At 38.7% G+C, this 25,173-nt stretch overlaps 1 protein-coding gene across 2 annotated transcripts in view; it reads left to right on the top strand.

Moving 5' to 3' along the window:
* Positions 1–22,688, top strand: part of LOC122564000 (coronin-6-like) — a 243,359-nt gene extending 220,671 nt beyond the window's left edge. For both annotated transcript variants that reach the window (XM_043718415.1, XM_043718414.1), the window contains exons 7-11: positions 2,635–2,739; positions 4,456–4,601; positions 10,300–10,357; positions 12,542–12,772; positions 16,129–22,688. In XM_043718415.1, the coding sequence (XP_043574350.1) occupies positions 2,635–2,739; positions 4,456–4,601; positions 10,300–10,357; positions 12,542–12,772; positions 16,129–16,251 (663 nt within the window). In that variant the 3' untranslated portion in view covers positions 16,252–22,688. The remainder of the gene's footprint in view (positions 1–2,634; positions 2,740–4,455; positions 4,602–10,299; positions 10,358–12,541; positions 12,773–16,128) is intronic.
* Positions 22,689–25,173: the final 2,485 nt, after the last annotated feature.

Here is a 25,173-nt window from a genome sequence, read left to right as displayed (position 1 = left end):
AAGTACTGCTTCATCTCTCTTTTCCCCCAGTGAACAGTCATTTGCCAGTGCAGGGTTCTCATAACCACGGTGTTTGATATTATTTCCGTTAGCCAATCTTTCAAAGAAATTAAAAGTGTGGGATAACCCAGAAACATTCTTAGATCAGAGCACACATTCCTTTTTGCTTCTAACCATATGAACAAATAAATCACTTCTGATGGACTATGCTGATTGAGATGATAATCAGATATTGTTCATGGCGACTTGCTGCTATATGGATGATGCACAGGCCTGGTCTCTAGAGTGAAGTGTGGATTGCATGTGTGTGCTTTTCTCAAAAAGGGGAAACAGGCACACAGGCATGATAGTAAAGTGACACATTGTGGCCTCTAACAAAAAGTGTCAAAATTCATTGTTTCACCTAAACCACGTGCGAGTGCAGTCAATTGCAAACTAAAGAAAGCAGCCAGATTATTGACATGTTTTGTTTTTAAAACATCTTCATGATTCAGTGGTTGGCATGCAGTCTTCGAGAATTGGACCTTTGGTGTTCTCCAGCCGCTGAATTGCTAATCACCTTGAGAGAAGGAGTGAGTGCTCCTCACCCCTACTATCCCCAACCATCACCACCAGCCCTTCCCTCCCACTCCTCACCACTCCCTATGCCTCTCACTAAGATGGAGAGTGATCATCAGATCTGAGCTCCAACCTTCAATTCCATGCAACTCCTAGTTGATGGTGTCCAGTGTAAGGTGCTGGTAGGAGATTTTTCTGACTCCCTTTCATTTCTGTGTCACTTCAGAAATAAGAAATTATGTTCAAAGCTGCTTTATGTAAGGTTTAGGAAATACTCATCCAACTGATGAGGCAAGCAGTTTGATCACATTTAGATTTAAGTTTTATTGTCATGTATATTCATGTATTGGGGTATAGCAGTACAGTGAAAAGTGTACAATGTCACCACACATGGCACTACCTCGGCTACAAAATACCTAGGTACAAAATATTAAAGGAACAAACTGCGGATGGTATAAATAAAAACAGAAATTGCTGGAAAAGCTCAGCAGGTCTAGCAGCATCCGTGGAGAGAAATCAGAGTTAATGTTTCGAGCCCGGTGACCCTTCCTCAGACAAAATCTTAGTCGCAGAAGTAGAAAAATATTAAAAAGTTCAAAACTACAGTCTTCTTAGTATAAAAGAAGAAAAATAAAGAAATAAAGTTTAAAATGTCAATCATAGCAGTCCTTTGTCAAGCTATAGGCCTACAGATGCTCCAAGCTGGGCTCTCCCCAAGAGGGCTCGCTCTTCGCTACACCAAGTGGTTTCCTGTCTAGTTACTCAGTTATTTCCCATCGTGACTAGCATTCTTTGAAAGACTATCCTTTTTTTTTTAAAGAAATTGAAACACTTGACATGAAAGAGCTCAGAACATAATATAATGTAAAGCATGGTATTAGCAGTATCAATACTGTGCACTGTTGGTGCACAAATGCTAATTGCCATTGTCAAGGGATCTCCATTCAAATCTTGATCCACTTTGAACCATCTTAAATAAGGAGGCGTTTACCAGAGAACTTCACAGTGAGAGGGGAAAGAAAATGGGAGATGTGTGTAATGGATGGATAAAAGCTGCCACGATCTAGTTACAACTACAGAGGAAGGTGGGAGTTGGCAGTTCATGGCATTCTGGGAGAAGAGGTCAGGAAGCCATCTGTCAGTGAATGGCCCAATAAGTTGAAGAAAACAAAAGAATGACACTGAAGTGAAGGAGATGATTAGGCCTGATAAATCCAGCTTGAAACTAGCCTGCTGGCCTCCTAAACTCAATGGAATTCCCTCCACTTGATTGCATCAGTTAGTGACTGTGCTCGACAAAATCAAGTGAGAGGTTTTTCAGGCCCTGCACCTGAGTTCCTCAGTGTGTAAACACTGAATTTCCTGGTGTAGCACCTCACCTGCCAAGACTGTCTAATCCTATCCCATCCCAGTTTATTTTAATGAATGAGAAAGTGACAGGGAGTACAGACCCTCTGATTGAAATTGAGCTCATGGTGGGTGAAGCTCATGTCCTTTAGGGAAGAAAACCTCTCATCCTTTATTTGATCTGGTCTACATTGTCACTCCAGACCCACAGCAATGTGGGCGACTCTCAATTAGGGATGGGCAAGAAATGCTGGCCTGGCCAGCAACATGCACACCTTGTGAACCAATAACAAAGAAAGGCTTTGCAATAGGAATGTGCATGGCATAACACCAACCCTCACTATGACATAAGGCCGATAGTTCTGGAGCCAGATCCAGCTCCAATTCCAAATAATTCCCTACACTGGATTGCTGTAGGTGATGAGGAGAAGCTGCTTCCAAGCAAGACCATAATTACAGTGAACCCTCATGATCGTAGCCTTCTAACTGGCTTGTACCTATGCGCTGTGTCAAAATCATGACAAATTACTTCTCTATACTATCAGATGTAGGAAAGGTTGTTGTATCCACAAAGTAGCACACAAGTGTTGCCCACAGTGCCCCTCCCGATCCACATTGCTTGTTTTGTTGAGAACAGTTTATCTCATTAACATGTTGCATGTAGTAGTGGGGCAATCAGCTTGGACAGAGTTTATAATTTACTGTATTTCCTCCACTTCCTCCCTGTAGAAAAACTTTGATGAACCAATAGCACTTCAGGAAATGGACACCAGTAATGGAGTACTTCTGCCATTTTATGATCCAGACTCCAATATAGTGTATCTCTGTGGAAAGGTGAGAGTTAATTGATATGGTTATAGTTCATTTTAATAGCTTGTTTTAAACAATCCATCAAACAGATTGGGTGATTATCCCTCTCGTGGCTGTTTGTGAAATTTTGCCCAGTGTGAAGATTTTGCCGTAAAAAAAAAAGAAAAATGTATATCTCTGCACCTGTTGATGACCATGGGACAGACCAAAGTGTTTTAATGTCAATGAAGTCCTGTTGAAGTTGTCTCAAGCTCCTCCTAGTCATTAGCGTTAGTACTGTCATGTCTGAAGGAAAGTTTCAGATTGTCTTTGAAAAATTTTCTTCGTCCTCCTCTGAAATGTTGATCATTTGGAATTTGAGAAAACAGGATTCGATGCAGGGGACAGTTTTTTTCAGCCATTCAGACATGTGTCCAACATCCAATAACAATAACTTGTCCATCAACTATCCATCACCATGTCTTAATGGTGAGGCAGAGTATTGGCAGAGAAGGAAGCAAATCCCAGACTTTGGATCCCACTGCCTTGTGAAGCAATTACTCCATGTGCCCAAAGATGAGAGTTGTGAATTGCCCTGTTCAATCAGATGAAGAACTATGGCAAAAACTCACAACCCTGTATAGATATCATGATCAAATTGGATGCCAGCTGAGGACAGTGTTTTTAAACAATATAATCACTGTTATGCTAAAGGAAAGATAAATATATGTAGGTAAGAACAGTCATGGCATTTCAAGCTGATTTATTGTCTAAAGGAAATCTGAGTCCTTTCCAAAGGTGTGTAATAGCCATACTTCAGATTACTGCTGTTTGAAAGTGCCAGTTCTCTCTATAACCTTGCAAAAGTACTTCTTTTCAAAAAAGCAGTTACCTTCATAATAAATATTTTTTGGTAACATTTCTGAATTAGCCTAATGATTTGCAGTCCATTAACACGTCGCCCGTGTAGTATATTCCCATGATGGAAGTGGCCATCAAACAAGTTAAAGTTTTGTAAATCCTCCTCGAGTGCTGTTACCTCCTTGTATTCCACTCTATTATTCTAATGGGCATGCTGATGGGTCTTTACAACCATGTCAAGTTGTTATTCTGTAGACCAGCATTTATTTTTGTTCTGTTAATATATTCTTAATTTCATGATTCCTTTCACCATATATATTGTTTAATATTGTATATCAGAATTGATTCATAGTATTATATAGCAAGAGTTTCCATAAATATAAATAATGATGACTGATCTTGCCTCAACCATCCAGAAGAACCTAGTTTCTTCATCACAGCAACCAACTATGCTTTAAATTGATCTCAAAATTGTGATCCAACATTCCCACTTACAACTCAATTCCTCATATTATTTTCATTTTCTTCCTCATGTCTCATTTTAATAAACAATGCTTGTACTTTCTTACGTTGATATGCAGTGCTTTGTCATTAAGGTTATGGTGTGGTTGCGATAGATACACTCTACTGTTAACAAGTGAAAAGATCCACTAAGGTTTTAACTGAACTGAAGCAGTTCTTGTTGCTTCCAGTTTAGATCTACTGGCTCTCAAGGAAAAATTAACAGTGAATTTTTTTTCTATTGTGCTCTCATTCTGCATTAAGTCTTGGGATATTCATTAGATGGTGAAGTTTGCCACAACAAAACCACTTCACATATTTTGGAAAAGTAAGATTCTTGTTTAGTTTGGTCCAGTTTTCTAACTTCCTTTTTGAAGACTGATTTCTTTTTGTGCACAGGGTGATAGCAGTATTCGATATTTTGAAATCACAGAAGAAGCTCCATATGTTCATTACATTAGCACATTCAGCAGTAAGGAGCCACAGAGGGGAATGGGTTTCATGACAAAGAGAGGCCTGGATGTCAGCAGATGTGAAATTGCAAGGTGAGTGATCAGTTTTTGCTTTAATAATGGACTTAGAGGCAAGTTAGCCAGATTATGACTGGATGCATTGTCTTCAGTGGTCTGCAATCAGTAGAATAACGCACTAGCTTGTGTGCATGATGACAGGATGAGCTGTGCTGTTTTGTGATCTGCACAAAATAAATGCCACTCATCACTGTCCATGTTGTTTTGAAGTATTGTGGCATTTTTCATTAATTTTATCCATAAAGTTCATTCATAATGAACCAAAAGAAACCCTGTGGTTATGAATTGCTTTCTGCCGAGAAAAGACAACAAAAACAAGTTGCACTTCAAGTGAAACTTGATATTATTAAACATTTCAAAACAGATAAATGTGCACCAGATAGAACTCCTGACTAGCCAGTGACAATGGTGAGAACAATTATTAAAAGCACTGATAAACTGAAATAATTTGATAAGTTAACAACTCCTTTGTCTGCAGTTCGATTATGTAGAGATAATCTGGGTTGAATTATGTGGAAATGGAAAGACTGCTTATCATTTAGATTGAACATCAAGCTTGTCCAGATATGTCTCTTAGGCAATGCTTATTCAAGGAGTCAAGGGACTTTGTATGATGATCTTAAAGAAACCTGTGATCAACATAGAATCTTCTAATGCTAGTGGTGGCTGACCCACAAGGTATAAATTAAAGTGCTAACCTGCATAACAATGGTTCAAACATGGACAAAAGCGCTGAATTCCAGAGGTGAGGTGAGAGTGACAGCCCTTGACATCAAGGCTGCATCCAACCAAGTGCAGCATCAAGAAACCTGCAAAACTGGAATCTATGGGTATTGGAGTAAGCTCTCCAGTGGTTGGAGTCATACCTGACACATTGGAAGATGGTTATGGTAGGTAGATGTCAGCTATCTCAGCTCCAGGACATCTCTGCAGGAGTTCGTCAGGGTAGTGGCCTAGACCCAACCGTTTTCAGCTGCTTCATCAATGACCTTCCCTACACTGTCAGGTCAGAAATGAGGTTGGTAGTTGATGATTGCACAATGTTCAGCACCATTCACAATTCCTCAGATACCAAAGCACTCTGTGCTCAAATGTAACAATAACCAGGCTGTAACATTCATGCCACACAAATGCCAAGTTATGACCATCATTAATAAGAGACAATCTTGACATTCAATGGTATTACCATCATTGAATCCCACACTGTCAACATCCTGGGGCTTACCATTGACCAGATACTAAACGGGACTCACCACATAAACACAGTGGTTTTGAGATCAGGTCAGAGACTGGGAATACTGAGGTGACTAATTCACCTCCTGACTCCCTAAGCCTGTCCATCATCTATAAGGTTCAAGTTAGGAGTGTGATGGACTACTCGCCACTTGCCTGGATGAGTGCAGCTCCAACAATGCTCAAGACCCAAACGCCTTCTTCACTATCCTATCTACCTGCAAATCTACTTTCAAGGAGCTATGAATCTGCACTTCAAGGTCTCTTTATTCAGCCACTCTCCCTAGGACCTTACCATTAAGTGTATAAGTCCTGCTAAGATTTGCTTTCCCAAAATGCAGCACCTCACATTTATCTGAATTAAACTCTATCTGCCACTTCTCAGCCCATTGGCCTGTCTCATCAAGATCCCATTGTAATCTGAGGTAACCTTCTTCACTGTCCACTACGCCTCCAATTTTGGTGTCATCTGCAAACTTACTAACGATACCTCTCATTCTCACATCCAATTCATTTATATAAATTATGAAAAGTAGTTGTCCCAGCACTGATCCTTGTGGCACTCCACTGGTCACAGGCCTCCAATCTGAAAAACAACCCTCCACCACCACCCTCTGTCTTCTACCTTTGAGCCAGTTCTGTATCCAAATTGCTAGTTATCCCTGTATTCCACGAGATCTAACCTTGCTAATCAGTCTCCCAGGGGGAACCTTGTCGAATGCCTTACTGAAGTCCATATAGATCTCATCTACTGCCCTGCTCTCATCAATCCTCTTTGTTATTTCTTCAAAGAGCTCAATCAAGTTTGTGAGACATGATTTCCCCGCACAAAGCCATGTTGACTATCCCTAATCAGTCCTTGCCTTTCTAGGTACATCCTGTCCCTCAGGATTCCCCCCAACAACTTGCCTACCACCAACGTCAGGCTCACTGGTCTATAGTTCCTGGCTTGTCCTTACCACCCTTCTTAAACAGTGGCACCACATTAGCCAACCTGCAGTCTTCTGGCACCTCACCTGTGACTATCGATGATACAACTATCTCAGCAAGGGGCCCAGCAATCACTTCCCTAGCTTCCCACTGAGTTCTAGGTTACACCTGATTTGGGAGGTTATGTTGCAGCTCTACAGGACATTGGTTAGGCCACTTTTGGAATACTGCATGCAGTTCTGATCTCCTTCCTATCAGAAGGATGTTGTGAAACTTGAAAGGGTTCAGAAAAGATTTACAAGGATGTTGCCACGGTTGGAGGATTTGAGCTAGAGGGAGATGTTGAATTGGCTGGGGCTGTTTTCCCTGGAGTGTCGGAGGCTGAGGGGTGACCTTTTAGAGGTGTATAAAATCACGAGGGGCATGGATAGGATAAATAGACAAATTCTCTTCCCTGGGTCCAGGACTTGAGGGCATAGGTTTAGGGTGAGAGGGGAAAGATCTAAAAGAGACCTCGGGGCATCTTTTTCACGCAGAGAGTGATGTGTGTGTGTGTGGAATGAGCTGCCACAGGAAGTGGTGGAGGCTAGTACAACTGCAACATTTAAAAGGCATTTGGATGGGATTTATGAATAGGAAGGGTTTGGAGGGATATGGGCCAGATGCTGGCAGGTGGAACAAGATTGAGTGGGATATCTGGTCGGCATGGACGAGTTGGAGCGAAGGGTCTGTTTCCATGCTGTACATCTCTATGACGCTATGACAGTAAGAAGCTTGACACCACCCAGGACAAAGCAGCCCACTTGATTCGTACCATATCCACAAGCATCCACTCCCTCCACCACCGATGCTCAATAGCAGCAGTGTGTACTATCTACAAGATGCACTGCAGAAATTCACCAAAGATCCTCAGACAGCACCTTCCAAACCCATGACCACTTCCTTCTCGAAGGACAAGGACAGCAGACACATGGGAATGCTACCACTTTCAAGTTCTTCTCCAAGCTACTCACTAGCCTGATCTAGAACTATATTGCTTTCACTATCACTGGGTCAAAATCCTGGAATCCCCTCCCCAAGGGTATTGTGGGTTCACCCACAGCAGGTAGACTGCAGCGATTCCAGAAGGCAGCTCACTACCACCTTCTCAAGGACAACTAGGGCAATAAATGCTGGCCAGCCAGCAATGTCCAAATCCCACAAACGAATGAAAGAAAATTGTTGTAAGTAGGGAAATTCTTAGTGTGATGATAATCTAACTATTTGTATGGAAAAGTACACTACAAAAACCTTCTTCAAGAATGTAGCCATATTTTATATAATTTCTGTGGTTTGCAAAATGTCATCTTTTATAGGAACCAATTAATTCTACCTCACAAGGGCTTCTGGCACATTGGAAAGTTTGAGATATAATAAAACACAATCCAAATGTGATTATTATAATTCTATTATGGTTTAAATTCTAAACTAAAATTAAAGTATTCATTCTGGTCATTCAGAGATGAAATAAACTCTCTAAGAATGTAATCTTTGAAGGCAAGTAAATCATAATTCAGTAGCATGATATGCTAGATCTTATAGATGTCGGTCACATGGGTGCAGAAAGCAAGAGATTGGTGCATGAATTCATGTACTGAGCCAGAATTAATAAGGACATTGATCAACTGGTCAGGTTGTGTGAAACATGTCAATTCCACCATCTTAACAATCTCCTTTCACATGAGATTCCTTCTGAGCTATGTTGTAAGATTGTGACTGATATTTATTCTGTCCAAGAACATTATTACATATTGGTGATGGATTATTTCACCAAATTTCCTTTTGTCAGACAAATCAAAGATGCAACCAGTGCAATGGCTGTTGATGTATTCATTATGTTTGGTGTACTTTATCAAATTATGCCTGACAATGATCTAGAGAACATTTCCAAGATGGGATATTCAACATGTTACCTTTTTTACTCAATGCCCTCAATCAGATAGTCTTGCTGAATGCACTGTTACATTGTAAAGTCCATGACCACTAAATATAGAGCAACTTGCTGAGATATTTGGATAGCAATGTTAAATCTACCTGCTACCCCTTCCGGTAATGGTTTTCCCTCAGTGACAGTGTCTGGGAGGCAGATTCACACACTCCCACACGCTCAGCACCCAACCACATGTACATGATGCATTGTTGAAAAGAAGGGACAAAATGTTAGAAGAGTACAATACATTATAAATGGCATCAGTAGTTGGTTTCAAACACTGTACATCTGCTATTAATAGAGAGCAAAAATTTTTATTTCAATCATAGTGCAATAATGGCACAACAATTATAAATCCTGCAATGTGAAGGTGCAATTCACCGGTAGTGATAACTATAGTAACTATTGTTATCAGTCCTACTGAGGAATCTGTTAAATCCACTCCTCCAAAATGGTTGTAGAAAGTCTTGAAGCCTCTCCAATGACATGTCTCAGTCAGATTGCGTTTAAGAGACTGAAATGGGAAGGGTGTGTTTCTATCCCTGTTCTAGGTCAGCTGAGTAATATTGCATAACTTCAGATATATATTTTTGCAGTTGTGGGAAACCTAAATGTGAGTGAAGTTGGTGAGTTGATGGATGAAAGCATTAAGGATTGGCAACACTTATGTGGACTGTCAAAACAAGGGGACACAATTATTGATAAACTTTGAATCTGCTCAAATGGCTGCTCAACTCTTTATCAGTGTTTGCCAAAACAGGACAGGCAGAAGTGAAAGAATAGACAAACAAAAAAAAATGAATGGGAAGCAAAATCCAAAGTGCAACCATTGATTCTGTATCAGACAGTCCAGCACCTGATATACATCGTAACTGCTGAGGTGGAAGTAGGAACCCCTTGGGGCACAACGATAGCATCCCTACTTCTGGGCCAGGCAGTCCGGGTTCAAGCTCCATCTGCTGCAGAGGTGTGCAGTAACATCTCTGAACAGGTTGATTTGAAAATATCTAGAAGTAGGATTGCATAAGGTGCAACTCCTGGGCACCATCCTGATAAATTACAGGAGGAATTGAAGATAGTTAAGAAATGGTTGAAACTTTCCTACCTTTGTATTACTGTGTTCCTTCTTTACCTTCCAGTACACTTAATATTGCCAGCATCCTATGTTGCACATTTCAAATTGATTCAGTTAGAGTTGGGCACCTGCAGCATTGAACTTTTTCCTTGTTCAAGTTCCATATTCCCACAGTTTCTGGTGCCAATCACGAGAATACCCCACGACCATAAGAATACAGCTCACTTTCCAACCCTGCCTAATTGAAAATCATGTGGACCTGATAGAAAAATTTAGGTTTTGATATTTTGGAAAACTACAGATGTTTTGAACAGTCAAGAGGTTTGCATAATTGTCACAGAACAGTTGGAAGTTCAGCATTGTAGTTTTTACACTCAGCTGAATCCTTTCCATTTCCCTCTCCCAATTATTCATCTAAAATACAGCAATTGTGACAAAACCCATTTTGTATTGCAGCTTCTTGGTTTGCTAATGGTATCTGATTTATTAAACTTGTTTATTTCTAGGTTTTTCAAGTTACATGAACGGAAATGTGAACCGATTACAATGACAGTGCCTCGCAAGGTCAGTGCAGTAGAAGAGCCCACTATATAAATAAACAACAGCGACAGTGAGGAAAATGAAAAAGATGCATCCAATTTTTGAAAAATACAATCTTTCTGATTTGTTGAATGGTCAAGTTTTAGATATTTTGAAGCTAAAATAGATTCATACTTACTTAAAGAAAATCCTCACAGTTTTCATCTAAGTCATTGTTAAAGGTAAGGGTAAAGTCACCATAGTCTTATAAGAGGTTGCTTTCTCATCAGAGACAGATGACTGGTGGTAGTTTAACCTGAGAGTCACCAAATCTCAGGCAAGGGGGAGGATGAGAAGGAAGGTCCTTCATAGGAACCTCAGCCAGTGCTGGAATTGAACCCATGCTGTTGGCATCACTCTGCATTGCAAACCAGCTGTCAAGCCAACTGAGCTAACCAATCCCAGAAGTCATTACTCTATAAAGGTTGATTAATATACAGGAATGAACTCAGATTTGACTCAAAGGGTGACTTGGTACAAATAAAGTTGAACAATATTTTGACAAGATTGAAATTGATGATGTCTTGCCCATATGAGACCTCTTTTATCAATTGAAATAGAAGCTCCTGCAAATACATAGCGATCAATCCATTTTCAACTCAGAAAGAACAGATTGCTGTTTGACTTTGGGACCCTTCATTAGTCTTGATGCTATTAGACTGGAAAAATTATTTCTAACAAAGACAAGAAGCAGCAGGTAGAACAACCAATTTTGAAAAGAGCAGTTTTTAATTTTACATCTTTTCTTACTTGTGTGTAATCAATTGTCAATGTCTGAATGCAGGGAATAAATTAATGCCAACAAATTAGTTTAGGTGAGATGGGACATTCACCTTTGAAGAGCTTTCCATGATTTTAGAATGGTCCTGTTCAGTTTATCTCCCTTACTCTTGGTTGCAAAGTGTTAAGAATGATCCCTGGGCAGTGCTTCCTGTCTTGTTTAATAGAACTGAACTCTGCGGCATTCCTATTTCACTGCCTCTTTCGGCAAAGCATGATCTAAAAGCTGTATTGGGATTTTTGTTTTAAGCTCTGAATTTTAGGGCAGAAATATGAAGAAATACAGCATAGTTTTATGAAATCAAGCAGCTTGTATGGAAGATTATGTAACTTATGTATTTGAGCACTTGCAGTCTGCTATTTTCCACCCACTAATCCAGATGCACCTTGGACTGGAAGTTGAGGTGTGCAGGTAGCAGATTCCTGGTCTGTGCTCCCTTTGGGACAGCTTGCACTTAGGGAGTGTGAATTGATTTTTTAATTTATTCTTGAGATGTGGATGTTGCTAGCCAGGGCAGTATTTATTTCTTGTCCTTAATTGCCCCAAGGGGGGTTAAGAGTCAATCGCATTACCTGGGAAGGCCAGGTCAGGTAAAGATGGCAATTTCCTTAGTGAACCAGATGGGCTTTTCCAACAATCAACAATGGATTCACGGTCATCATTAGATTCTTAATTCCAAATGTTTATTGAATTCAAATTCTACCATCTGCTGTGCCGGGATTTGAACCCGGGTCCCCAGAACATTACCTGCATCTCTGAATTAACAGTGCAACGGTAATACCACTAGGTCATCACCTCCCCATATGTGTCCCCTTGTGCTCTGAGCAAATAGTTGATGTGCTTACTCATGCACGCGGTGTATCCTGTGATCCATTGCACAAACATGATGGACCAAAAGGCCACTTTCAATGCCTTAAAATTTCAATGTTTTTGTGTGTGGAAAAATCCAAAGACTATTGGATGTATGGATTATTTATGGACCATAAAGAGATAAAGTTACTTGAGAATATTTATTTTAGAAATAAAGGACATAAAAGAGCACGAAAGGATATAAATATTATCATCTTCAAGGGAAATACATTATTTTAAACTCATTTATTATTGGTCATTTAGACATGATGATTGCACTGAGCTACAATTATGAAATCTGATTATTTATTTATTTATTAAAATGAAGGCCTCCAAACCAGCCAGTTCTCTCCTCTTGACAACATCTAACAACTCAGTCAATAAATTGTTTGATCCAAACAACCAAAGATTTCTTAACTGTGGAAATTGAATGAGGAGCATTTTACTATCAATGTCCAATTTACAACTTGGATGTGAATCTCTCCTGAGGATCTTTCCAGCTAAAACTATGTTTTCTTTTCTTCCTCTGAATTTTGTAGTCAGATCTTTTCCAAGATGACTTGTACCCAGATACACAAGGTCCTGAGCCAGCGTTAGAAGCGGAGGAATGGATGGCTGGCAAGAACGCTGATCCCATCCTTATCTCATTGAGAGATGGGTACATTCCACCCAAAAACAGAGAACTGAAATTTGCCAAGAAGAACATTCTGGATAACAAGCCGCCTCTTGGACCTCGACGAAGCTACTCCACATGCGAATCAAATTTTTCTGTATGTCTTCCTACGCATCATTGGATTTTCAGCTATTTTTTGATTTCAGTCTTTCCATTTATAACCCTGCTGCCCTCCCCTCACCATGGCCTACTGCTGAAGTTGTGTATATCAAGTCCTGGCTTACAGTTTTCCCATTTAACATTGTTTTACTTTAACACTGAAGAGGTCTGTAATCTCATTCGATGTTGCATGGTTCATTTTAAGGTTATTTCTGGCAAAACTCCATTGGCACCTCCGCCACTCCCTATCTCCACCTCTTGCCCACTGTGACCACTTTTCCCTCCCCAACACAATCCCTCGCTGTTTCCCTTTCCTGAACATGCATTCCCATTCATGATCCAGATTCAATCCAAACCACTCTGTAGTGGAAATGCAAGCCCTAATAGTTCACAACTTTGGTTTTACAATGACTTTCAAAGTGGCTTCTGCGTCTCTGATGCTCTTTCAGGAGAGAGAAGCATAAGCGCGGAACTTTTTAAAATAAAACATGGATTGAAGTACTTTAGTGTTTCCAACATACCACATTTTCACAACATCAGAGTGCCAGCCACAGATTGAGTAGGAATGCAGTCCTGGAGAAGGAAGCGGTAATGAGTGAGTCAGTAGATGGCGTAAGGCTACAACTGAAGGTTGAGGGACTAAGGTGAGGCCGTAACTGGGCAGTCAAAGAACTGGGAAAGACCAGAACTACTCGAGCCTGGGGGGCTAGTGGAGGATTGGGAAGGTGGGAGGGTCTCCAATGATCAGGAAATATGATCGCCAGTGAGAAAGAGGTGATCTAAGCTGCAAATTGTATTTTCCTTTCATATTTTTAAACTCATTTTATTTTTATAAGTCATTTCATTTATCAATGTAGGCATTTAGCAATTTGAAATTTCAGCTTCAACGCTATATTGGATGAAATATCCCAGGAATATGAGTGGCGTAGGCTAAGGCACTTCTCACGAGCAGCCTGGGTGAGGTTCTCATTAGGAAGCATGGGGTTGTGATTAATCCTTGTTAAGTTCACTCAATAAACCAGCAGTCAGCTAAAGCCAGCATGGAAACCAGAGCGGGCATCTCCATGTTGCCCACAGCCAAACAGCAGCCCAAGGCACAATCCATGGACACCAGATGCACATAACCTTTCTCCTCGGGCATTGGTATCTAGGGCTCAGTGAACCCATGCCATCCTCCTGGCATTGACAATGCACTCTGGACTTTCAGACTTGATTAACAGAGCACAGCAGAAACCAGCCGTGCCCAAGTGCATTGGGTACCACACAGGCACTGGGACCCAATCTGTGCTTGTTTGCTGTCAGTGCCCATTCACCTGATGCATACCAGCATACCCACAGAATGTATGCCTTGCTGTGCAGTGTCTTGCTGTGACAATTGGCACAGTCACACAACCTGACAAATAGCCATGGCACTTGGCAGTCCTCAGATAAGGGGGCGTCCGGGTAGGGTGATTTCACACAGTAATGTGTGCCTCTGTGCTCCATGGAGAGGGTCACACTCACTCCTTTGACTTGGTAAGGGCCAGTCCAGATTTATGGCTGGACCTCAAAGTCATGGACTTGTGCACCCACCAGTCAGAAATCTGCATGATCTCAACCAGGACTGCACCAGGATGGACCATAGTTGTCCTATTGGGTCCATAAGGGGGCTTCACGGATAGAGGTAGGCAGATGTTGGTGCATGTACACAGCTTGGGTGGGAATCTGGAATGCAGTCACAATTTTAAGTAAGGACCTAACTATATTAAAACCAAATAAGTTAGTTTGTGAAATGTTGTAGGCCGACAATCCATTTCAAACGGCTACAAATAGTGTACGTTGTCTCAGCCCAAATCTGTTATAGCTCCATTCACTTTGCAAATAGCAAATAGCAAGCACTTTTGGCTTGCATCCCAAGACTGAGAAAAGGTGCCGAGATCATTGTTCGAGTCACTGTGAGCAGGATTCAGTGGGGTTGTCCAGGGAAGTAACAGAAATGTCTCATTGAATGGGAAAACAGAGTGAATGAAAAGAAACTGGAACAAGAGAGTATTTCATCGGCTTATTAGCCAAGAAATGTCAAGCTGCAGGTTGGAAGGTGCAGCTGAAATGCAGCAAGTTGCACGTTTGCAGAAAGAGTTTGTGCAGAAAACAAGCACAGGCAAAATAAAACATCAAGTTACCTTCAACAGGAATGGAGTACATGGTTTATTTATTTTCATATTTTCCAAATATTGAAATGAATTTGAGCAATGCAAGCTGACTTTGTTTTGACCATATGTTTTGATAAAGGTGTTTCAGACTGCCATTGTCTCATTGTGATTCAGTCCATCTTCAGACAGTTTAGAGTAGCACTTATGTCAATACTTGTGAAAGTTACAATGTTTCGGTCCCAAGGAAATTCTTCGTGTTAACTCATGGGATAGGCTGACCCATGATTAGAGATTGTGCATGTCAGCCCTGCTCCAGTGTATAGGTGGAATGTTATTTTGCTATTTGTACATGAGGTCAGATCCTGTTGGTCTTGCACTAGCTGTAAGGTCTGAATGAGCTTAGAAGAGTAATTTAGATTCTGGAAAGAGATAGAAAGAGCAATTCTGACATTGGATGATTCAGATAAATTAATTCATTATAAAAGGATCCATTATATCAAATAAATCAATTACAATTGTCCACCTCTCTCATGATTGCACAATGTTGGCTAACCAGCAAGATTGACATTCAATGTGTGTGTCCATTGTTCCTTATTTGAGCAGTTTGCTATTTAAATTATTCCTGGCATAAATGGTTTGTCTTATGTGGAAAGGTTGGACGGACTTGTTTTCATGCGAGTTCGGAGAATGATAGATGATTTTATTCAATTTATAAAATCGTGAAAAGCCTTGATAAGGTGGATGTGGAAAGGCTATTTCCTCTTCTTGGTGAATCCAGAACCAGGGGACACTATGTTAAAGTTGGGGTCACCTTTTAGGACCGAAATGAAAGGTATTTTCCCTCTCAGCGCATTGTGTGGATTTAGAACTCTCTGCATCATCATGTGTTTGAGGTGGGATCATTGAATACTTTTAAGATGTGGAGGTGCTGCTGTTGGATTGGGGTGGACAAATGTTAAAATCTCACAATACCCAGGTTATATCCCAGCAGGTTAGTACTTCCAAATAAACTTGTTGGACTATAACCTGGTGTGGTGGAGTACTTTTAAGGCAGAAGTAGGTAGATTCTTGTTAGACAGGGAAAAATCAAAGGTTATCGGGGAGGGATGAGAATTATCCATGATCTTACTGAATGGCAGAGAAGGTTTGAACAGACTCCTTCTGCGCCTAATTTGGATGTTGTTTGGCTTGTTATTGATTTTCTTCTCTCTCTTGTCCTCAGCGTGTAACCGTGGAAGAACTAATGGACGAAATTAAATCACTGAAGGTGATAGTCCAGTCCCAGGAGAGACGCATTACTGAGTTAGAGAACAAGCTCTCAAAGTTCACAAATGGCACAGCTTAATCATATCTTCAGCTCAAGCATGCACTCCAAGGTATAAGTGCTTCCTGCCAAGCCAATTCAACTCATCAGTGCCCACCCTGAGAACTCTGGTGGCAATTGACAGTAGCTTTTATAAAAATCTACATAAAAGTATGTGCATTCTTAACTCCAGTCAGGCAAGACCACATGGAAGTATTTAATATTTTGTTCTGGAGGTTAATTGAAGAATTACGTGATGTTTGGGAACTACAGTGAACTAAAAACTCGAGCTACATCTGATCAGTGTTCCTACATGTGGTCATGGACTACTATTGTTAGTGAGCATTACAGTCTCCATGAGCAGAGATCCTGAACATAAATGCCAGAACTTCTCTTTGGACTGAGGGAAGGGGAGGGGAAGGAATGACCTCACCATGCAGACCACGAGGTCTAATCAAGGGCATTGGCTGGATGGTGAGATAGTCTGGATCGCAACTTGTTCATATGATTCATAAATTAACTTTGAAACAAACTCCAGGCTAATATGCTTACAAAGTTCCTCAGCTTGTGGCTCCATTGCTTTTGGCAAATAAGGTAATTGTGTCTTTGAGTTCTGCTCAGGTATAGTCAGACAATATTTAGTGATTCTAATTTTACGTTCATGATTTGCACTGTATAAGGTTGTGGCAGTATTTGGCACTTGGCAAAATTGATATTTTGTAGCGTTTGTAGGTGCACACAGGCTATGACGAGTGGATGATGTAGTTTCTATGGGTCATTGCAAAGCCAGTATACTCCTTTTGTGAGTCAGTTCCAAAATCATGACGTACAATGCTAGCAAGTCCATAGGGCATTCTCCACTATTTTCTTTACATTTATGAATAAAATGGTCTTGTTCCAAGAACTCTTCATCTTCAGGAATGGAAATATTTTAAAATAATAATTTGTACATGTGTTATTTGGTGTAAGCATTGTGCATTGTGGCAAAAAGAAGTGCTATTTTATTTTTGTGGTGGATTTATACTATTGTTTTCTATGTCCATGCTCGAAATTACAATTGTTGCCCAGTGCTAAGCTTTCTGTCATTGATTTATTTTCTGTTTTATCACTGCTACCAATTGTGTGCATAATACATAGTCTTGTGTGAAGAGTATTGACTTTGCAGTTCCTATTGGCATTTCTTTTAGATGAAAGCAGTTGATAGCAAATGTGCACTTCCCCCATCATAGGATGCTCTAGATAACATATCCAATTTATATTTCCTTGATTCAATATCAGAAAAGGCTATTCCCCCTTATTCTTATTAAATGCAGTTCATTGCCTGCTTCTATCTGGCCTGTAGTGAATTGGGGTGGGAAAGAGAGAAAGTACATTTATACATGGCTGAAATACCAATGCTATTCTTGGCACAGCATCATCAATGCACCTAACACTCATTGTAGTTCTCTGCATATAAAAAGAGAGTGGGGACTGATGGATCTCATGGTTCTTCAGATCTCACCAATCGAGCCAACTAACTGATTGTTATAGTATCTTTGTGTTTTCCTCTCCTAAATAAGAATGAGATTCCGGCCAAAAAAGCAGGAAGGTGTGTACAACACATACACAAGTGGAAATGAAGCACATTTCAGATATTGAGCAATGCGATCCTGTTCACAGTGATTGTCAGCCCATCTTTAACACGATCCTGTGCTCAAATGGTTGACTAACAGTAGTAGTCTACCCAACTTTTCCAATTTTCATGTCCTTTCTACATTAAGCAGAGTTCACTGTCAGAATTGGTGAGGGTGTATGCCAAATATATCAGCATTAATTGTTCTGTCAATTTGTTGTTTGTGCTATGTTCTGTACTCACTTGGTGTTTTGAAGTTTTTTTCTGTATACAGCAAGTCTATTCATAAAAACATTAGTGTACTGTAATCCAAAGGTAACTTAGGTCTTTTTTTTCTTTTTACTGCAGTATTGCTGAGTTAAAGAAAGGTAACCACCAGAAGTTGATTTTTAAAAGAAAATACAGTTCTAAGTGCAGTATGTTCAGAGAACTCAATGTTAATCTGCTTCTTCTTGTTTATTTTATTGGAGCAAAAGTCAAAATGTCACACAGCAGCCTTTTGAAGAACAATGGTGCATGTTATTTATGCACCTAAATCATTGCGTTGCCATATGTTGTACTAAACATCTCACAGTTGAAAATTAGAGTTGATGCTGGGTTTTTTTTAAAAACACCTTTTACAAAAAAAAAGGTTTTTTGTTCAATTTCTGTACATACTGGTTCTCGAGTAGTTGTCAACAAGTTTGGATGATCTGCTCAGAGATTTTTAACACAGCCTATTAAATCTTTTAAAATGTCTCAAAATACTGTGACCTTGTTTAAACAGCAGCAGGTCTCTATACAGACATACATGGAAAGAACAGGAGGCTTAATCAAAATATAAATATGCAGTAATACAGGGCAATGTTTACTTACTGGACTAATCAGCTGTGCCTTTTAGTCTAAATGACAGATTAAAATCAGTTATGAAAGGACTTTAACTTCACAGAACTGTGCAGTATGCAGCAACTGTCCAAGAATATGAGCGCATATTGTCCTCAGGTAAAATGTATGAGAATGGTTGGCAATATCTTTGTGCCTTGTTAGTAGAAGGCAATTGAAGATTAGATGTTTATATTTATTAGATTAGATGTGCATGTTTTCACTTCAATAGAATCAAGAACACTAGATTCAGCTAATGCTCAAAGATCTCACATTTGTGTTGCGTTGTGGTATCAGCTTTGGTATTCGTCTCACACGTGGGGCCAGTGAAATGAAACATTCAAAAGAAAAGCAGTAGGGAGGCTGTTGAGCATATCATGTTTTGCCATTTTGTCTACAGCCACAATGTATTCAGTAGCTTTTACTGCAAAATATTTTATGCGTTTTCCCCTGAATTACTATATGTATAATCCATGTACTCAACATAATTCAAACTAGAGATCTTCATGTGTGTAGCTGGAGGGATAGAATCCACCTCCACAGGAAGAAACTTTGATTAAACCCTTTTGAAATAATCTGGAGTTTACTCACCTGCTTGCTACTTCTGGTTTTCATTTAAGAGCAAGTTTAGATCACTAAGTAATGATAATATTGTTTGCTGTAAAGAAATTAGTTCTTAAGAGTTAATGCTTTTGTGGCCGTGAGAAGGACATGGAAGACAAACTGGCTGAGTTTTACAACCAATGTGATACAAGTAGGATTTATGATTTATGCCTTTTTATGACTTAGTAAAAGAGGTTCCACCATTTATTCAGGGAAGTGGTTCCCCTCTTTGAAGACATTCACCTTTTATCCAAGTGCAACTTTCTTTTACCTATTATTCGTAGTACCAGTCGAGCACTTGCATTGCACTATATTCAGACATATTTGACACAGTTTTTTCGATTATAAGATAAATATTGGGAATATCTGCTATATTATAAAAATGTTCTGTTTTGAGCATATTATTGCTCATGACAGAACATTGTTCAAAACTTCAAAGAGCTGGATGATACACAGATAGAGTCTCAGTCAAGTTATGCCAAATAAGGAAGCAAAAAGGATGAAAAACTACAACACAATAAAATGGAGCAAAATGGAATGAGAAAAATGGTGGAAGTGTGAGTGTCCAAATAATCAGATATGAGAGTTTGTTAGGTCACGAGTTATTTTTATTGAAGTGAACTAACGAGGCAAAATTGAGAAGATTAGTTGTATTTTACATTCATGGGATAAATGCGGGAGTTACTGTTTTGACAGATGAGATCAAGTACACTAAAATTAACAGAATCAAATTGCAATTCTCTTCTAATCCACTTAAAGGCTGAAAAGTAGCATAAAGTGATGACAGCTTGAAAAATTTCAACTTGGAAAATAATTTTCAATTCTTTGACACAACTTGGCTATTTTTAGTTGTTTGGAAAATAACTTTGGTATCTCAATACAGAGAAGAACAGAAGTGCCAGTACAGAATTATTAAGTAATTTATAGATTTGACCATCATGCAAGCTTAATTATTTTAAATATTGCCTTTTGTCCTACTATTAAATAATTTAAGTCATTAAATATATTGCATATTATAAGTAACTCTGATTTTCATTCAAATTCCCCATTGTTTTCTTGGAATTAGGTCGATTGTTTGAAGTTCATTATCTCCAAATGTAAAAAGAGGCTTCAGATTTCAGGTCAATCTATACCAAGTAATGTCTACTGACATATGAAATAAACAGATGGCATTTTGTTTATTCATTACCGTTTCAGCAACTTGTCAATGATTATAACTAAAATAAAAGCATTGTCAAAAGATATTTAACATAGTCTTTGCCAGGACTCCTCTAAGTCCCTTCCTCTGATATGAAACTTTGTCAGCTTTGTACTTGGTAGAGGAATTTTGAATGAGAGGTTATTATAAGTGGTTATTTTCATAGTGAACCTTCCAATTGATGAAAACTGATGAACACAGTTTTACATGATGCTTATTAGCTACCAATGTACTAATAATGTAAGATATCAAATTCTTCTTTCACAGCAGTAGCCAAAGGATACACTTCATTGAACTCAGTGTCCTGCTTTAAGAGGCATTGTAAATGGACATATGTCACAATTGGAGCTGCATGTCTGTGAGAATAGCATTTTACAAGTCACGGGAATGTCTTGGCTAATAGTCTCAAAAAGGCTTTTAGCTATCACAGACTGGTTGTCCAGTTACATATATAACTGTACAAATATCTGCAAATGGTGTCATAGAGTCATAGAGATGTACAGCATGGAAAAAGACTCTTCGGTCCAACCCATCCATGCCGGAGTCAATTCATATACTTCTATAGTTAGCACCAATGATCTGGAATTACTCAATATAATGTAAAGGCTTTATGAGCATTTTACAATCATTATTATCTGTGTAATAATTACTATCATAAGCAATAATGTCCCAAATGGGAACTGGCTTTGGACTGGGGGAGGGGAAGTAACTCTCAGACCCGGCACCCCCAAATAAATAAATGATCAAAAGTATGAGATATTTATTCTTTGATAATTAAAACAAATTTAAGCTGGCAATTTTCATCATATTTCCCTAAAATGATAAAGCAAATTCAGTAGTACAGTACAGATACATTGATCATAACTCCTTCAGTCCAGGATATAATCTTGCATTAGTGAAAACTCTAAAGGCCTCCTGCTGCAATGATACCAAACCTTCAAAGGATGCTGTGTTTTATTTTCAGAAATGGTGGAACCTATAAAAATAAATCTGCATGTGTTTGTGTGTGTTTTTATAATTTACTTCTCTGTAATTGAAAATAATGACTTCCTATCCATACTGGACAGTAAATACCTGTTTTTTTTTTAAGTACTACTGTTTAGCACAAAGTACAGCCCAAGTCCATAATACTAGTATTGTGTAAGAGTTTGATGTAATCCAGTAATCTTTTGCATGAGATACATCACAAATGTAACCTGCCATCACTGTAAACAATCTGTAACAAATGTGATATGTACAGGTGCCCTATTGTGTATTGTATTGTATTATAAAAGTAATATAAATGTTGCCAAGCAATTGAACATCACCTTATTTGCCATGTTAATGGTGACACATACACATTTTGTGAGCCAAAATGAGGCTCAGTGACATTCAATTAGCAAGAGTGCATTATGCATAATATCTGTCTTCTCTGTAGGCCTGTGGTCAGTAAATTCAGCCACTGGAGCTCAATTCACCAGATTCGTAAAGTAAAAGTTTACGTTAATTCTGATTTTTGTTTTAAAGAAAGATATGCCCATTTCGTTTTTGGACAAACCAATTTTTGCTGAAAGATTTACAGTATCGTGTGAGGTATTCCTCATGAAGGCTGGTATCAATTTATCAGAGGATTATATGCAATGACAAGATTTTAAGAGATTTATTTAGATAGAAGTTCATATCATACCGATTTTCTTGCAGTAGGTGTTGCTAATGGTTTTATAAGCATTAATTATAGGTTATGAAAAAATGCATACTAGAGACACCTCTGGTATTCATTGGATTTTGCAAGAGAGCAGATACAGAAGACTTCACATGAATATGTTGAACAGCTTCTGCATACAGAGAAGGGCAGAAATTAACGTTATACGTGGAAATGAAAATTTGAAATCCAAACCTTGATCTTAGATATAATTTGATGATTGTGTTACAGTAAAAAAATAGTCTTGTGCCTCACTATGCAGTGCTTGATCATAACAGACTGGCTGTTAAAAGAGTTCCATTGTATGGCCTGTGCAGATTGATGAACAGGCTTAATAGTTTATCTTCCAGTTACTTAAGAATGTAAGTGGAAAGAATAATAATGTAATGCCTTGCCGATCTTTTAATTAATTTTCCATTTGAATTTTTTTTTGGCAGTATCACTTTCCAGCATTCTTTCCAACAAATGGATTGTCTCTTGACTATGTGTATATGTCAACATGCAGGTCATATGGATCACTGACACTTGCATGCATCATAAGAAGGCAATATAAACAGGCAAAAATTAGGCAGATGTGTGATTTTTTTTTTCAGTTCAGATGTCTGATTCTAAACCATCAGGAAGTGTTCTACAAACCTGGCTTACGAAGCCAATATATTACTGCACAATTTACACACTGTTGAAGAGGGTAAAAAGATGGAGGATGTGAATTATGAGGTGAAGCTTATGAAGCAGATAATGTAGCATATCTGAGCCAAAAAGAGATTAAGTTAGAGATTCTTGTGTGGCCTTTCTTGTGTGGCCTTTCTAAAGGCAGTAGTGCACGAAACCAAAAGTGAATATATTCTTTAATTTGCAGAAGGGAATCTAGTGGCTTATTGAAATAAAAATGCAAGAAAAAGAACTTTCTCCTCCATTGCTAAAGAAATGTTTTGTTGTTAACTGGATATATGGCATTCCAGTGTGAATTTTATTGGTATCTGGCATCTGCATTGATTGCAATATGTTAGATTTTATTTTAAAATAAATAATACCTGAATGATGCAGTAATCAAAGGTGCAGGTTTGTTACATTACTGCATTCTGACATCAGAAAATTAAAATTCCAGTTTGAGAATAAGAATATTTGATGTCTGTTAAGTCTCTTATTTTTTAAAGAAAAAGCCGGATTCAATTCCTGCCGAGGACGACTGTCTGTGTTGAGTTTGCACATTCTCCCTGTATTTCCTCTGGTACTGCAGTTTCCTCCTGGAGTCCAATGATGTGGAGGTGGACTGGCCGTATCCGGGGATGTGCAGGCTAGGTAGATTAGACACAGGAAATGCAGGGTTGCAGGGATAGGGTAGAGGGAGTAGGTCTGGGTGGGATGCTGTCTGGAGAGTTGGTGTGGACTTGTTGGTCTGAATGGTCTGTTTCCACACTGTAGGAATTCTATTCTATTCTTAAGTTTTTCAACGATGCCAAAGTTATTGCCATGCCCAAATCCCTTAGTTAGAAAACTGCATCCCGCGCTTGTCCTGTACACGTAGTTAGTGTGTTCCTCGTGTGAGATGCATTTATATTCTGCAAGGAAGAAAAGTTCTGTCCTCTCTTTCTCTCATTAAAATGGGCAAGGGAGATTGAGGTTTCATGGAAATAGTAATGAGGTTCAATCAAACAAGAATCTTCAGAGTAATGTAAGTGCACTAAATGGTTTTCAAATTCCACATCTACATGACACTTTGTAATATTTAAAAACTCAATGTTAAAAAAATACCTTAAGGGTCATTCTTGCATAATAATTAATAAAAAGAAACAAGAAGTAAGAAATAGTGACTTCATGATCAAGAAGCAAATAGCAAGTTGCACATTTCAAGTAGAAGCTGTTCTACCCTGTCTATTTTAAGCAATTTATTTGATTATATTTACAATATATTCATTGACATTAAACACCTGATTGCAGTAAGTAATACAGTCATTTCAATCAATTATTATACAGATATTAGAGATTAAGGGTACTAATACCTTGCTTCATACACTTAAATGACCCAGTTTCAATACTTCTGCAATATTTCCATGTAAATTAGGGTGAATCATTAGAATAGGTTGCAGTGGAGTTTCTAAACCACAGCCCCAATACCTCTCCCTTCTCCTCCAAACATACCCAATAAAGTTTCAAGATGCTGTGCTGTACTCTTCTTTGTTCTAATATCAATGTAGTTTGATCAAATTGAAGAATTTTAAGATAAACGTGGCATTTCTGGAAGGTAGTTGATTTAATAGAATGTGCATGATTGGACATTGTGTTACAACAGTATGGAATCAGTTTCCTAATCAGCGGTCCCATTGAGTGCATCTGTCTGCACCCTCTACACTAAATCTACCATCTATTGTACCAGCAGGTGAAAAAGACCCATTCAACACCTGACATTTCCTGTCACTTCTGAATAGCATATTACTGAATGTATTTTTAAAATAGATATATTCATACCTGAAGAGTTCTATAACAAATATTGCTCAGCAGGAGGACACTACACTCTACATTTTTACAAGCATGTGCAATCCATCCTGAAGAATTTGGTCAGGTTCCCATGACACTTTTGGTTTGCAAAGATAATTTGCATATGATTGCAATCCTGTAAAAGGGATCAGCAGTTCAAAAGGTTTGATAGATAACATTTCTTGGAAAGTATAAACTGAACAAAGTTGTTTCGGATATATGGAAAGTGATAATGTCAATTCATGCGACACATTGAAAGATTAAGCTTGCATTTCTTTGTAAATTGTAAGTATTATATTGGTCTGGTGGTTGTTTTGTAAGAGCACAATAGATTAGGCAGTTATTTATACATTGCCATACATGAATCAGTTTTTGTTCTATAAAGGTATATAATTTCAGAATAAAATATTTCAAAACTTAAATGTCTTAATACATTTCTTATTGATACAGGTACACTTATTCAACATTCACTGTAATAATGATATAAGGTTTGATGGCACAAAGCTTGGACATTTTAAGAAATGTCATCAA

This window comes from Chiloscyllium plagiosum, chromosome 28 (genome assembly GCF_004010195.1).
Source record: "Chiloscyllium plagiosum isolate BGI_BamShark_2017 chromosome 28, ASM401019v2, whole genome shotgun sequence".
NCBI classification, from domain to species: Eukaryota; Metazoa; Chordata; class Chondrichthyes; order Orectolobiformes; family Hemiscylliidae; genus Chiloscyllium; species Chiloscyllium plagiosum.
This window is presented reverse-complemented; position numbering and strand designations above follow the sequence as displayed.